This window comes from Meles meles, chromosome X, assembly GCF_922984935.1.
Source record: "Meles meles chromosome X, mMelMel3.1 paternal haplotype, whole genome shotgun sequence".
Classification (NCBI taxonomy): Eukaryota; Metazoa; Chordata; class Mammalia; order Carnivora; family Mustelidae; genus Meles; species Meles meles.
In genome coordinates, this window is record NC_060087.1 from 12,271,378 (window position 1) to 12,284,723 (window position 13,346).

Sequence of the window (13,346 nt, forward strand, 5' to 3'; positions counted from 1 at the left end):
CTGATGAAAAAAATGGAAGAAGACACAAACAAATGGGAAAACATCCCATGCTCAAGGATTGGGAGAACAAATATTGTTAAAATGTCTATACTACTCGAAGTTCTATATGGATTTAATATAATTCCTATCAAAATACCAACAGCATTGGGGCACCTGGGTGGTTCAGTGGGTTAGGCCTCTGCCTTCAGCTCAGGTCATGGTCTCAGGGTCCTGGGATCAAGCCCCACATCAGGCTCTCTACTCAGTGGGGAGCCTGCTTCCCTTCCTCTCCCTCTGCCTGCCTCTCTGCCTGCTTGTGATCTCTGTCAAATAAATAAATAAAATCTTAAAAAAAAAAAAAAGAGGGGCACCTGGGTGGCTCAGTGGGTTAAGCCTCTGCCTTCTGCTCAGGTCATGATCTCAGGGTCCTGGGATTGAGCCCCATGTGGGGCTCTCTGCTTGGCAGGGGGCCTGCTTCCTCCTCTCTCTCTGCCTGCCTCTCTGCCTACTTGTGATCTCTGTCTGTGAAAAACAAAACAAAAACAAAAAAAACCAACAGCGTTTTTCAAAGAATTAGAACAGGAAATCCTAACATTTAAATGGAATCACCAAAGACTCCAAATAGCCAAACGAATTTTGAAAACGAACAAAACTGGAGGCATCACAATTCCAGACTTCAAGTTATATTACAAAGCTGTGGTAATCAAAACAGTATGGTACTGGCACAAAAATAGACACATAGATAGGGGCACCTGAGTGGCTCAGTGGGTTAAAGCCTCTGCCTTCAGCTCAGGTCATGATCTCAGGGTCCTGGGATCGAGCCCAGCATTGGACTCTCTGCTCGGCAGGGAGCCTGCTTCCTCCTCTCTCTCTGCCTGCCTCTCTGCCTACTTGTGATCTCTGTCTGTCAAATAAATAAATAAAATCTTTAAAAAAAATTAGACACATAGATCAATGGAACAGAATAGAAAACCTAGAAATAAACCCACAATTATATGATCAATTAATCTTCAACAAAGCTGGAAAGAATATGCAATGGGGAAAAGATAGTCTCTTCAACAAATGGAGTTGGGAAACTGGTCAGCTACATGCAGAAGAATGAAACTGGACCACTTTCTCACACCACACCCAAAATAAACTCAAAATGGACTAAAAGACCTAAGTGCGAGATCTGAAATCATAAAAATCCTAGAAGAGAGCATAGGCAGTAATGTCTCTAACATCGGCCGTAACAACGCTTTTCTAGACATGTCTCCTGAGGCAAGGGAAATAAAAGCAAAAATAAACTATTGGGACTACATCAAAATAAGAAGCTTCTGCACAGCAAAGGAGACAATCAACAGAGGTAAAAGGCAGCCTATGGAATGGGAGAAGATACTTGCAAATGACCTATCTGTTAAACGGTTAGTATCCAAAATATACAAGGAACATATACAACTCAATATGAAGAAAACCAAATAACCCAATTAAAAAATGGGCAGAAGGCATGAACAGACATTTCCCCAAAGAAGACGCATGCTTAGCCAACAGACACATGAAAAGATTCTCAGCATCACTCATCATCAGGCAAATCAAAACCACTACGAGATATCACCTCACACCTGCCAGAATGGCTAAAATCAATAAGACAAGAAACAGCAAGTATAGCGAGTATGTGGAGAAAAAAAGAACCCTCTTGTGCTGTTGGTGGGAATGCATATTGGCGAAGCCATTGTGGAAACTGATATAGAGATTCCTCAAAGCATTAAGGAACCTACCCTACGATCCAGTAATTGCACTACTGTGTATTTACCCCCAAAATACAAAAATACTAGTTCAAAGGGATACACGAACCCCTATGTTTATTGCAGCATTATTTGCAGTAACCAAATTATGGAAGCAGCCTAAAGAATAAAGATAAAGAAAGCCTAAAGATAAAGAAGTGGTATGTGTATACAATGGAATGTTATTCCGTGTAAAAATGAATGAAATCTTGCCATTTGCAGTGATGTGAATGGAGCTAGAGAGTATAATGCTGAGTGAAATTAGTCAGAGAAAGACAAATACCATATGATTTCACTCATGTGGAATTTAAGAAACGAACAAAGGAGAAAGAGAGAGAGAGTGATAAACCAAGAAACAGACTCTTAACTCTAAAGAACAAACCAGGGCGCCTGGGTGGCTCAGTGGGTTAAGCCGCTACCTTCGGCTCAGGTCATGATCTCAGGGTCCTGGGATCGAGTCCCGCATTGGGCTCTCTGCTCAGCAGGGAGCCTGCTTCCCTCTCTCTCTCTCTCTGCCTGCCTCTCTGCCAACTTGTGATTTCTCTCTGCCAAATAAATAAATAAAATCTTTAAAAAAAAAAAAAAAAGAACAAACCAGTGGTTGCCAGAGGAGATGTGGGTGGGGGATGGGGGAAACAGGTGATGGGATTTGGGATACACTTGTTGTGATGAGCAGACGATAATGTACGGAATTGTTGAATCACTGTTTTGTACACTAGAAACTAATATTGCACTGTTATGTTAACTGTGTTAAAAATTAGAACAAAGAATAGTACAAGTGAATCAGCGCTGTTCTAGGGCTTTCTAGAAGTTTAAAAAATATCACACAAATAAGTAAATACAGCTTTTTATCCCAACAATAGCGGATGGATAATCAATACTAAAATAAAAGGACATATATTGAATAAGGCACTACAAGGTAACAAAAAGGGGAGGAAGATAAGGCTCCTGTCTGCAAGGAATGTGTATTGTAATCTGACTATGACTCTGTTGTACCCATTCATATGGATTTTTCAGTCAGGACTTAGGAAACAGAAAGTTGTCATTCTTCTCTATAGCAAGGTCTTGATCTTCACCAGTTCTTTTACACTTAGGGAAAATACCAAAAACATTGGGCTCAGACCGCTCTAGAGATGGGAGTAGTGTATTATATGAGAAAAGAAAAAGAGAATACTCTTTTGTGTTTGTCTATAGCTTTTAATTCTAGACCAAGATTTCGCAAGTTTGGTATTATCGGTATTTGCGGTCAGACAGTTCTTTCTTGTGGGTGCCTGTCCTGTGAATTGTGGGATGTTTAGCTGCATCCCTGGCTTCTACCCTCTAGGTGTCAGTAGCACCCAATTCCAGTTGTGACAACCAAAAAAAAAAAAAGTCTCCAGATGTTCCTAAAGGTCCCCTGGGAGCAGAATTGCTCCCTCCATTGAGAATCACAGTTGTGGCAACTTCCTGAAGAGATTTGTCTGTTCTGTCTGGGCACTATTTCCAGAAATGACAAGACTAAGATCTTGAATTTCCAATTTCTTGGATTTGGGGTAGTGACCTCAAGGAGATGCCTTCTCTGTAGGAGTAAACCAGTGGTAAGTTTCTGTTTTTTTATGAAAAGTGGAGGCTCAGGGCTCCGGGGTGGCTCAGTCAGTTAAGCATCTACCTTCAGCCCAGGTGATGATCTCGGGGCCGTGGGATCGAGTCCCACATCCATCAGGCTCCCTGCTCTGCCAGGAGCCTGCTTATCCCTCTCCCTCTGCCCCTCACACCCACTTGTGTTCTCTCTCTCTCAATTAAATAAATACAATCTTTTAAAAAAAGAAGGACAGTGGAGTGTCAGGGACCCCACCAGACACATGTGAGAGATCGACTGAGTCACAGCTGCCTCATCACTTACAAATCCTTAGACTCTTCGTGGTGGGATGAGGCCCAGAGGGTCATTGATAACGATTTATCTCAATTCATAAATCTTTCACTTTCCCAATTGCTCTGGTTCTACCCATCTGGGGTGCTTCTAAGGGCCAGAGGAATGGAGCACCCCGAGTCATGCATGTCGTTCCGTCCATCTTGCATGATGTCTCAACAGCTCTCTGTGTTACAGGAAGTCCGCCGAGATTTCTCAGAGACTTAGCAGGAACACCCGGTGCTGGATTCTTCGTGGAAAATCAGTGTCAGTGGTGGGCGGCGTCTGTGTGGGACAGATTGTGCACGCACACCTATGTCTGTAATGGAGTGGGAGCGCTCCTTGTCAGTTGCAAACTCAACAGGAAGAAATCGATTTTGCACGTGGATGCTCCTTCCGCTGCCCCTTTACTATTTCAGCACGAGGAGGGAGCACTTCCCTTCTGCCCCAGCCAGAGCCCGGCCAGTGAGACACAGTTACAACCTGGGCAGTGAGAAGCCACTGTAGTTCCAGCTCCCAGGTTACTCTGTGGACTTTGTGTTTCTAAAAGCCTTTTCAGCTTCCTCCTTTCCTCTGTAAAAGAGCGTTCCTCTCCTTTGTTGTCTGCACTTGTCTATGGGTTTGCTAGACCTTGCTTGTCCCAGATTGTAATTCTCTGCTTTTCCCCTTCCCTACCAAAGCCCCATTTTTTTTAATGGTGAAATGACTGGCAGTGTTATTCGTAAGGTTAGCCTATCTCAAACTAAGAAGTAGTGATGCCTTTTCCTCCCCAAATTCATCGGTACCTTCCTCCATTTTTCCCAAACCCTAGCGTGTTGCCCTCACCTCAACTGGAAGCCTGTAATACTGCATTGTATAACTAATCCAGAAATCTTCAAAACTGGGAGCTAAATTACAGTCTCATGCCACACACGCCTTTATTTCTGCTAGACAAGCAATTAAAAACTTATGTTTCTATTAAAAAAAACTTATGAGGTATGTTTTGATGTGGTTTTGGAATATAGGTGAGGTTGGTGGGGTTAGGTCCGGACTGACAACCAAGAAAGAGTTCTTGAACGTCTTTGGTGCGAAAGGGTGGTTTTATTGAAAGTGCGGGGACAGGACCGTTGGGCAGGAAGAGCTGCTGCCCCAGGGTTGGGGGGGTGGGTAGCTGGTTATATACTTGGGAGTTGGGGGAGATAAGGGAAAGGGAAAGGGAGGTTTTCAAAAGAACTTTCATATGCTAAAGGCTCCCAGGATACTGGAGGCCTTGCCATTGTCAAGTGCAGGTTGTTTTTCCCTGTAGCAAGGCCTTAACATCAAGACAGTTGGAGCTTCCGGGAAGAACGGCCCACCTGTCCCACCCAGGAGTGGGGGTGGGGGTTGCCGGTTGCAGGGTGTCCCCTGTGCTTTGTCCTTAGCTAGCCTTCTGTTCCCTCATCACTCTGGTGAACACTTGCTTTCCAAAACTTCTCCCTCCTCTCTCCCTCCCTCTGGCCTTTGTTGGAAAGAAATCCACAATTGAAAGTTTCATTAGTTTGTATTTGCATGTGAACCTGGTCTGGTGGGTGGGGCTCAGAAAATGATCAATAAGGAAGAGAAACATGTTGGAGAAACAGCCTCCTACCGCATGGTGCTGGTCTGCATGGGTCTTCCTGTCCTCAGGAGACCGGGCAGCGCTTGCTTTAGGTGAGAGGAGAGGACGGACGGAGTGGCTCCCGGCTGGCAGAGCAGCAGGCAGGCGGCTCCCGTGCCAGGGGCTCTCTGCGCGGCCTCTGGCCCCTGCTTCTGTCTGGTCCCTGAGCCCCTGAGTGGCTCCTCCCTGAGACTTGGATTGCATCCCCTCGGCACATCGCAGCCCTGAACTAGCCCGGTGTGTGATCCCAGAGAGCACACGTCCTGACGATGGCCCCCTGTGCTTTCTCCTAGTGCACCCACTCTGGGAGACCGTGGACCTGGTCCCGGAGGGCGAGCGCCAGTCGCCCATCAACATCCGCTGGAGGGACAGCGTCTATGATCCCGGCTTAAAACCGCTCACCATCTCTTACGACCCGACCACCTGCCTCCATGTCTGGAATAACGGGTACTCTTTCTTGGTGGAATTTGAAGATTCTACAGATAAGTCAGGTGAGAGCCCGACCTGTGGTCTTGTCTGGAGTTAAAGGGACAGCCTGGTGTCAGCACAGGCCACACCACGCTGCCCCCTCTTTGGGCAGTGGCATGGGACTCACTGCACTGAGCTTTTTGAACATATGGAAAAAAATTCCGTCTAGGTTTTCTGAACATTTTCTTCTCTAGTATAGATAGTATTTATTAATAAGTGTGTATATCTCTCTGTATAGAAAGGAGATAGGTTTTGAAATAAAAGCTTTGCCTGAAGTTTATTTTGTGTGCTTTGAACATGTACTAATTTTCTCTGCTTGGTCACTTCACAACACTCTTTTACATTAAATAGTATTACAATTTAGATTTAACTGAGCAGACTGCAATACCTTTGACATGGGACAAAAAGAATATTCATGTGTGTATGAGGCTATAGTCTTAACAACCAGTTCTACATAGAAAAATGGAAAGTCATGTTAATTTTGTTGATTAAACCATGTTACCTAGTTTAACAGAGGCACAATTTAAAAGAGATTTTCAGATCCAAATGTTATATTGCTTTTGAATCTTCTCTGGTTTTCAGTCTACCCAGATATAAACTAATCTGAGTGATTTCAAAGTTTACCTGAAACCTTTAGTGTCTGTTGAACACAGAATGTGATTAAGTCTATGTAGGTTTCTTTTCTCCATCTCTTCTTTTTTCCAACCAAATTTGATGGTATCACGTAATCTTAGTCTGAAATAATTAATAGTTAAAATTGTGTATCTTTAAAGTGTGGCTACCAACCAGGGGCAGTTTTGCCCCCTCTCCCTCCCCAGGGGCTTGGGACACTTGGCCACAAGTGTAGGCATTTTCAGTTGTCACACTTGCGGAGTGGGGGAAGGGCGGTGCGACTGATATCTTGTGGGTCAAGAGGAGAAAAACTGGTGAGGAAAAACTACAGTACATGGGACAGCAATCGGAAAGACTTATCCAGCCTCAAGTATCAATAGAGCCAAGACTAAGAAACCCTTTAGGAAATTAGTTTTCTCCAATGAATATGAGGAGATGAGCCCGTGAAAGTGTGAATGAATGAAGTAAAAAGTGTGGCTTAAAGCTTAAATAGAAGTGTTCCCTTCTGTATCTACCCTGGCTCTAGGTTTCTCAACCGTATCTTGGTTCTCTTTGCATTCTCCTAGTGATGCTCTGATGCTTAGACAGGGCCCTCCGGCCCAGCTGCAAACTGACTCCTCCTCCCCTGGGAATTCTCTCTAGTTCTCTTCCCTTTGACCTGCTTCTCTGCCGTGATCCAGGAAGTGCTCAGGTCTGGCTTTATAGAGCTTAGGTGTCTCTATGTTCCCCATTTTCTTCTTTCTCTCCAGATTATGACATGGCCCCCAACCTTGACCATCTTACTTCTATTTCACAAACCAAGAAGAAAGTAATTACTCCTTTTCAACCCAGATTCTTTAGTATCTTTCCTTATTTTTTCCAAAACCCTGTAGTGTGCCCCAATCTCAATTGGAAGCCTGTAATATTACATTGTATATAAGGATTCCAGAAATCTTCAAAATCAATCTACATTCCTATGTTCCAGATGACTGTCTTGTTCGATGATGAGCTTTACTCATCTCTGTCGAGTTCTACCATTACTCCTGCCAACTAGCCTAGTGGGGAGACCCAGTCTGTAAATAACACCTCTTGTTTGTGCACTCTGGAGGTGTAGCGATCCTCTCAAGTCTCAGTCCTGTCTAGGTCCCTGGCAACCTTCTTTCTTTTCTTCTGAAGATCCTGAATGTTGGTTAGCCTTCTAATGACCTTGCCCATCCAGAGACTGTGTGTTTCCAATCTATGATTTCTTCACTGAGTTGGAAATTGTGGGAAGTTGTTCAGTCGGTTTCTTAACCAAGTGAGTTAATCTCCAGACCGTTCCAGGCAGATAGCCTTCTGTTTTATTTTTTAGTCGTTTTTTTTTTCTTTTGAATAATACATTCAAGAATTGTTATCCACCTGTTTGATTGGACGTCTCAGATGGAAAACAAATGACCTCCATTTTCCTCATAATAGCTCATTAGAGACCTCCCAAGACAACTAAATCATTCCTTGATGCTACCCTCCCTAGGTGTGTCAGAGTGTCACACTGTTTTTCCAAAACATACTAGAAAAACTGTAGAGAGGTTGCTAATTTTCCATTTGTTTTGTTAGGAGGGACCAAAATAGGTAACCTCTTTTTGTTTTGCTTTAATAATCATTTTCTTTAAGATACCATTAATCTTCGATAAGTACCTAACTTTCTGTCTTTCTTTTTCCACATTTCAGTGGCTGCCTCCTATTTCCTGCTTACTCTCCATTGCTATTTCTCCATGCTGTTGCAAAATAATTCATAGCATTCAAAGAGGAAGAAAGAGTGAAGGAACACAAAACACAAAGAAAAAGTAAAAGAGAGCAAAGACTTCATAGAAATGAAGACAGGAAAGAACCAATTCTAATTCTAGAAAGGAAAGGAGCTAATAAATATCAGTGTCTATAAATTTAAAAAAAAAAAAACAAAAAAAACTAGGCACCGCTGTTGCAATGTGGTTTACGAAGAATTCAGAATAAGTTGTGCAAGGAGAGGGCTTGGGGAAGGTATGTGACAAAAAGAAAACATACCAAACTTATGGGATCCAGCAAAAGCAGTGCTTAGAGGGAAGATAGATGTGAAAATGCCCACACTAGAGAAGAAGAAAGTGCTCAAATCAATAACCTAGCTTTCCATCCTAAGGAGCTAGAAGGAGAAGAGCAAAGTAAACAAAGCAGACACAAAGAAGGGCATAATAAAGGACAGAGTAGAAATCAATGAAGTCAAAAGTTGATTCTCCAGAAAGATCAACAAAGCTGAGAGACTCTTAGATAGGTGCACCAAGAAAACAAATAAGAGAAGATTCAAATTACCAAAATCAGGAATGAAAGAGGGACATCACCACCGACCCTACAGAAATTAGAAGGATTATAAGAGAAGGTATGTGAGCATCTCATACCACCGCCCTTTGCTGGGTATTGTTTTATTGTTTGTCTCCCCTGAATAGAACACAGTCAGTGATTTTAATGAGGGCGTGTGAAGGATACATAATATTGTGGGGAAGGTCACTAAATTATGCTTGGGCCCATAAATGATCTCTCATTTCACCTCCTGTGAAAGTACTCTCATTGGCTATGTCACCAGGCCTCAAAGAGAGCAAGAGATGAGTCCCATTGTTCTCCTAAGGGTGCGTCTTGCCCCATCTTACATCCCTTTACACTTTTACAGGGTAAACCCAGGAAGAATTTCTTGCTTCCACAGGTATTTGAGCTTCTCCTTCCAAATTTTGGTGCTGCGTTTCCTTTTTCAGAGAAAACAATGTAATGATGTTTAGCACATTCACAGGGTGGTGACACTTAGGACAGTCCAATTTTAGAAGATTTCCATCACCCCCAGTTTTGTGGCCTTTTCCTTGCATTTTGTTTGATTTGTATGGGTCCTGTGTATCGCCTTTCCCTTCATCATCCCTTCCTCTGCTAGCTCCTTCCCCTCCGTGTTAAAAGCAAAGGAAGGGAGTGAACATTGCATAGCTTGTAGGCCCAACACTAGGCTGGGTGTTTTATATTTGTTACCTAATTTTTTATAAGTTCGATTGTTTCTCACCTTAGAAAACTGAAACAACAAAATGTCAGCAATCTCAAATAAATAAGCACATCTGTGTCTTATGACTACTACTCTGCTTCCTAATTTCCTGTCTTCTCTCTTCCTCCTCTGCCTGTTTCTTGCTGACTGTCCTTGCCCCTCTCATCCACACTTCTGCCGCCCCCAACCCACCCTTTTCCTCACCCTTGCTGAGGATACCAGTGAGGTTTCAATCAACAAACCCAACCGACACTTTGTAGTCTATTTCTTTAGTTCCTGGTTTCATTGAGGATCTTCGAAGGGCCAGGCACCGTGCCACGTGCTCAGAAGAGAAAGAGGAAGAAGGGATGGTCGCTGCCTTTAAGAAGTTTGCAGGGGGGGGGGGGGGGGGCGGGGCGGACAGAGCCGTGAAGAGATGCTAATGCAGAGCGCTAGTGTTCACATGGGCTCCAGTGGGAGAAGGCTTCCGGGCAGGGGTGACACCTGGGCGTTCGCGGGGAGGTCATTTGAGGCGGAACCATGCTTGTTTTAGCACGTAGAGTGCAACGTGGAAGAAAACAAGCACATCCTGAGGCGGGCAGGAGCCGAGACACGGAAAGTTCTGTGGACTGTTCCCAGAGATGGGGAATCAGGGTGCAGCTTACCTGGGAACTCTTGCTCTGGGTCTCGCGCTCGACCGTGATTGAGGTGTCAGCTGTGTTGGCGTTTCATCTCAAGACTCGTCTGGCAGAGGATTCTCTTCCAAATTCGCTCAAGTGGCCGTTGGCAGGATTCAGTTTCTCTCAGGGCCTCAGTTCTTTGCTGGCTGTTGGCCAGAGGCCACTCCCTTTTCCTTGCCAAGTGGGCATGTCACAGCATGGCAGCTGGCTTCGTCAGAGCGGACAAGTAAGAAGAGTCCGAGAGGGCAAGCGAGATGGCAACCCGCACCTTTTTGTAACCTAATCTCAGAAGTGACATCCTTACCACTTTTGCCCTTAGAAGCAAGTCACAAGGCCTAGCTCATACTCAGGGGAGGAGATCACACAAGGGTGTGAATAGCAGGAGATAGGGGTCGTTGGGAGTCATCTTAGAAACTGCCAGGCCACATGGCTAATGACACAAAGCCCATAAATGCAAACTGAGGTCCTTTTCCTGTAAAGTACATGCTCTTAGCCACATCATACAGGAGAGTATCTCCCTCTCACTTCTCCCTGTGTACAGGTTATAAAGGTATAGTACTCAGCACATGTAGAGACTTTTTTTTTAAAAAGATTTTATTTATTTATTAGAGAGAGAGAGCACAAGTGGGGGGGAGAGGCAGAGGGAGAGGGAAAAGCAGGCTTCCTGCAGAACAGGGAACTGACGCTGAGCAGCCCCCGACATGGGGCTCGATCCCGGCACCCCGGGATCATGACCTGAGCCAAAGACAGATGTTTAACCAACTGAGCCACCCAGGCGCCCCCATATGTAGAGACTTAATGATTTTTCTAGCTAGAAGTGCCCGAGTCAGGTGCCTGGGAATCTAACTTCCCTCCCAGAGATCACAAACGTAGAGGTACCTGCAATGCCGCAGAGGTGACGAGCGTGAGCCAGGCTGGGAGAGTCTGGAAGAATCGGCAGCAGTGGCAACTGTGAAGAACTGGCAGGACCGTCTAAAGTCAGTGGCTCTTCCCCCCACCCAACCTGTTGTTGCCTGGCGGGACCGTGTGCCCAGCATGGGCGGGGCATCTCTTTGTCTAATGGCAAATGTGGATTTTTATATGAAATTGAATAGCTTTCAACGTTGGCAATGAACTTTAAAATGTATTCGTATTGTGTGGGGGAATCAAAACACACCTGGAGACCAGTTCTGCTGCCTTCCCCCCTGCAGCCACCCATTGCTGACATCTCCTCTCTGCCTTGCTCACTATCTTGGGAGGAGGCACACCGTCAGGGTCCAGGGTATGTGGCCAGTGTTTTTCTGCGGATAGGAGAGAAGGCCTTCCCCTCTCACCTTGCTCACTTCACTTGGCACGAGAACTGGAGTTTCATTGAACACATTAGATTGAATATCTGCCAAAATCAAGCTCACAGTATGGAGCTGGCATAGAAAAACAAGTTTTTGGAAGATGATTTTACTTTTATTTCGGTATGTTTTAGTACCATCCTCCTCGTCATTTAGTGAATCGGGTGGTATTATTCTCTGCACCTCCCCTGTCCCTCAAAGAGAAGTTCTCATTGGTGTCTTTGCTCACCTCTTTCAAAAACTTTTTTTAAAGAAGAAATTATGTGAAATATTTTCAAAAGGCAGTAAGATACATAGCCAACCACTGCATGACATATCCAATGTGTTTGGTCCTTGGGGTTGCTGTAGTCGTACATAAAATTCAACTAGTGATGCAAGAGATGCAAAAGATCGCTAAGATGGATGAGATGGGTGGGTTTTGTGCTGTCGTGTTGGTTTAACCATGGACAGACATCACCAGGGTTGGATTAAATGGAGGAAAAGAGGAACTCATTAATATGTGTTAGCAAACTCAAGGGAAAAAAATACCAGCACGACCCAAAGTCTGAGGAAGGGTGATTTTAAAATCTCGTTTTATCTGAATATTTTTCTTCCAAAATTGAAAAACAAGGGGCACCTGGCTGGCTCAGTCAACAGAGCATGTGACTCTTGATCTCAGGGTTGTGAGTTCAAGCCCCACGATGAGTGTAGTTTACTTAAGAAAAAAAAAAAGTACCAGTGCATTAAAAAAGAAAGAGAGCATCTTTTGTTTCCACATTTCCATTTTATGAAACTGGATTGGATAAATATGGTAAGAGAAATTTGTATTTTATTGCACATTTAAAAAGCAGTCACGGTAACTCAAGGTCAAGATCATATTCTAAGAAGAGGAGGGCTCCCATATCTTCTAGGCAGAGGCAATCAAGAAGCAGTTCGAGAAGATCACATTCTAGGTCAAGGAGTAGGCAGTGATCCAAAAGTCCAAGACAGAGAAGATTTCATTCCAGAGAGAGAGGTAGAAGGCCAAGGAGCACATCAAAACCAGTGCAAAAAGAAAGAAGATAAAGAGAAGGAACGTTCCAAAATACCACCAAAAAGTTGTATAGCACAGACAGACATTCCAGAAGCTCAAGCACAGAGGGACAAGGACGAAGTAGGAGTGGCCCAAGATCTCCTAAAAAGAGAAAACTCTCTCGTTCACCATCCCCTAGGAGGCATAAAAATGAGAAGAAAGATAAAAGCAAAGAAAAAAGCAGAGATGAAAGAGAATAATCAACAAGCAAGAAGAAAAGGAAAATAGGGAAATGGATCATCGGGAAAGACAATCAGAGAGTGACATAGATGTGAAAGTTACACAGGATTACGATGAAGAGGAACAAGGGGAGGACAGCGAGAAAGAGAAACAAGAGGAGAAACCAAGAGAACCAAGTTCCCCTAAAACAAAAGACTGTTGTGTGGAAAAGGGAACTGGTGACTCACTAAGAGAATCGGCGTGAATGGAGACGAGCATCGTGAAGAAGGCATGGAGGTGAGTGGCCGCATGTGGCCTCCATGGGGAGCCTCCCGCATGCACACAGCAGCGCGGTGCCTTCGTGTGACTTCTTAATGCTCTATTTGTTCTTCTCAAACCCACGTGGATACATCTCCGGGTTACAGATGGTTCCAGAGCTCCTGATATTGACATTAGTTATTTACAGCCCAAAGCTTGTGGAAAGCCATACAGGAGTGACCAGTTCTTGACATGGTGAGATCTGATTGGGTAAGCAAGCAGCTGGACTCCTGCTGCTGCTCCGTAACAAACACGAAAAGTGGCTTGCATCCACAGCCGGCCTGGACTGTTTCTGTTATGTGCTCTCCTTTATTAAGTACGTGCGCTTATAGTATTTCTAGAATTTGATTCATTGCAATAAAAGAGCCATATAGGGAATGCACTGATTGCATGTTAACTGTGGCAGGAATATCCTAATTGTCATTAAAGTCCTCCGACGTGATGGATCTACTTGTGGTCTTGTTTGCTGACATGACAAATTAGCCTTCTTACAGTTACA

At 44.2% G+C, this 13,346-nt stretch overlaps 1 protein-coding gene across 2 annotated transcripts in view; it reads left to right on the top strand.

The window, feature by feature from the left end:
- Positions 1-13,346, top strand: part of CA5B (carbonic anhydrase 5B) — a 55,864-nt gene that overhangs the window by 30,396 nt on the left and 12,122 nt on the right. For both annotated transcript variants that reach the window (XM_045994684.1, XM_045994683.1), the window contains exon 3: positions 5,539-5,736. In XM_045994684.1, coding sequence (XP_045850640.1) covers positions 5,539-5,736 — 198 coding nt within the window. The remainder of the gene's footprint in view (positions 1-5,538; positions 5,737-13,346) is intronic.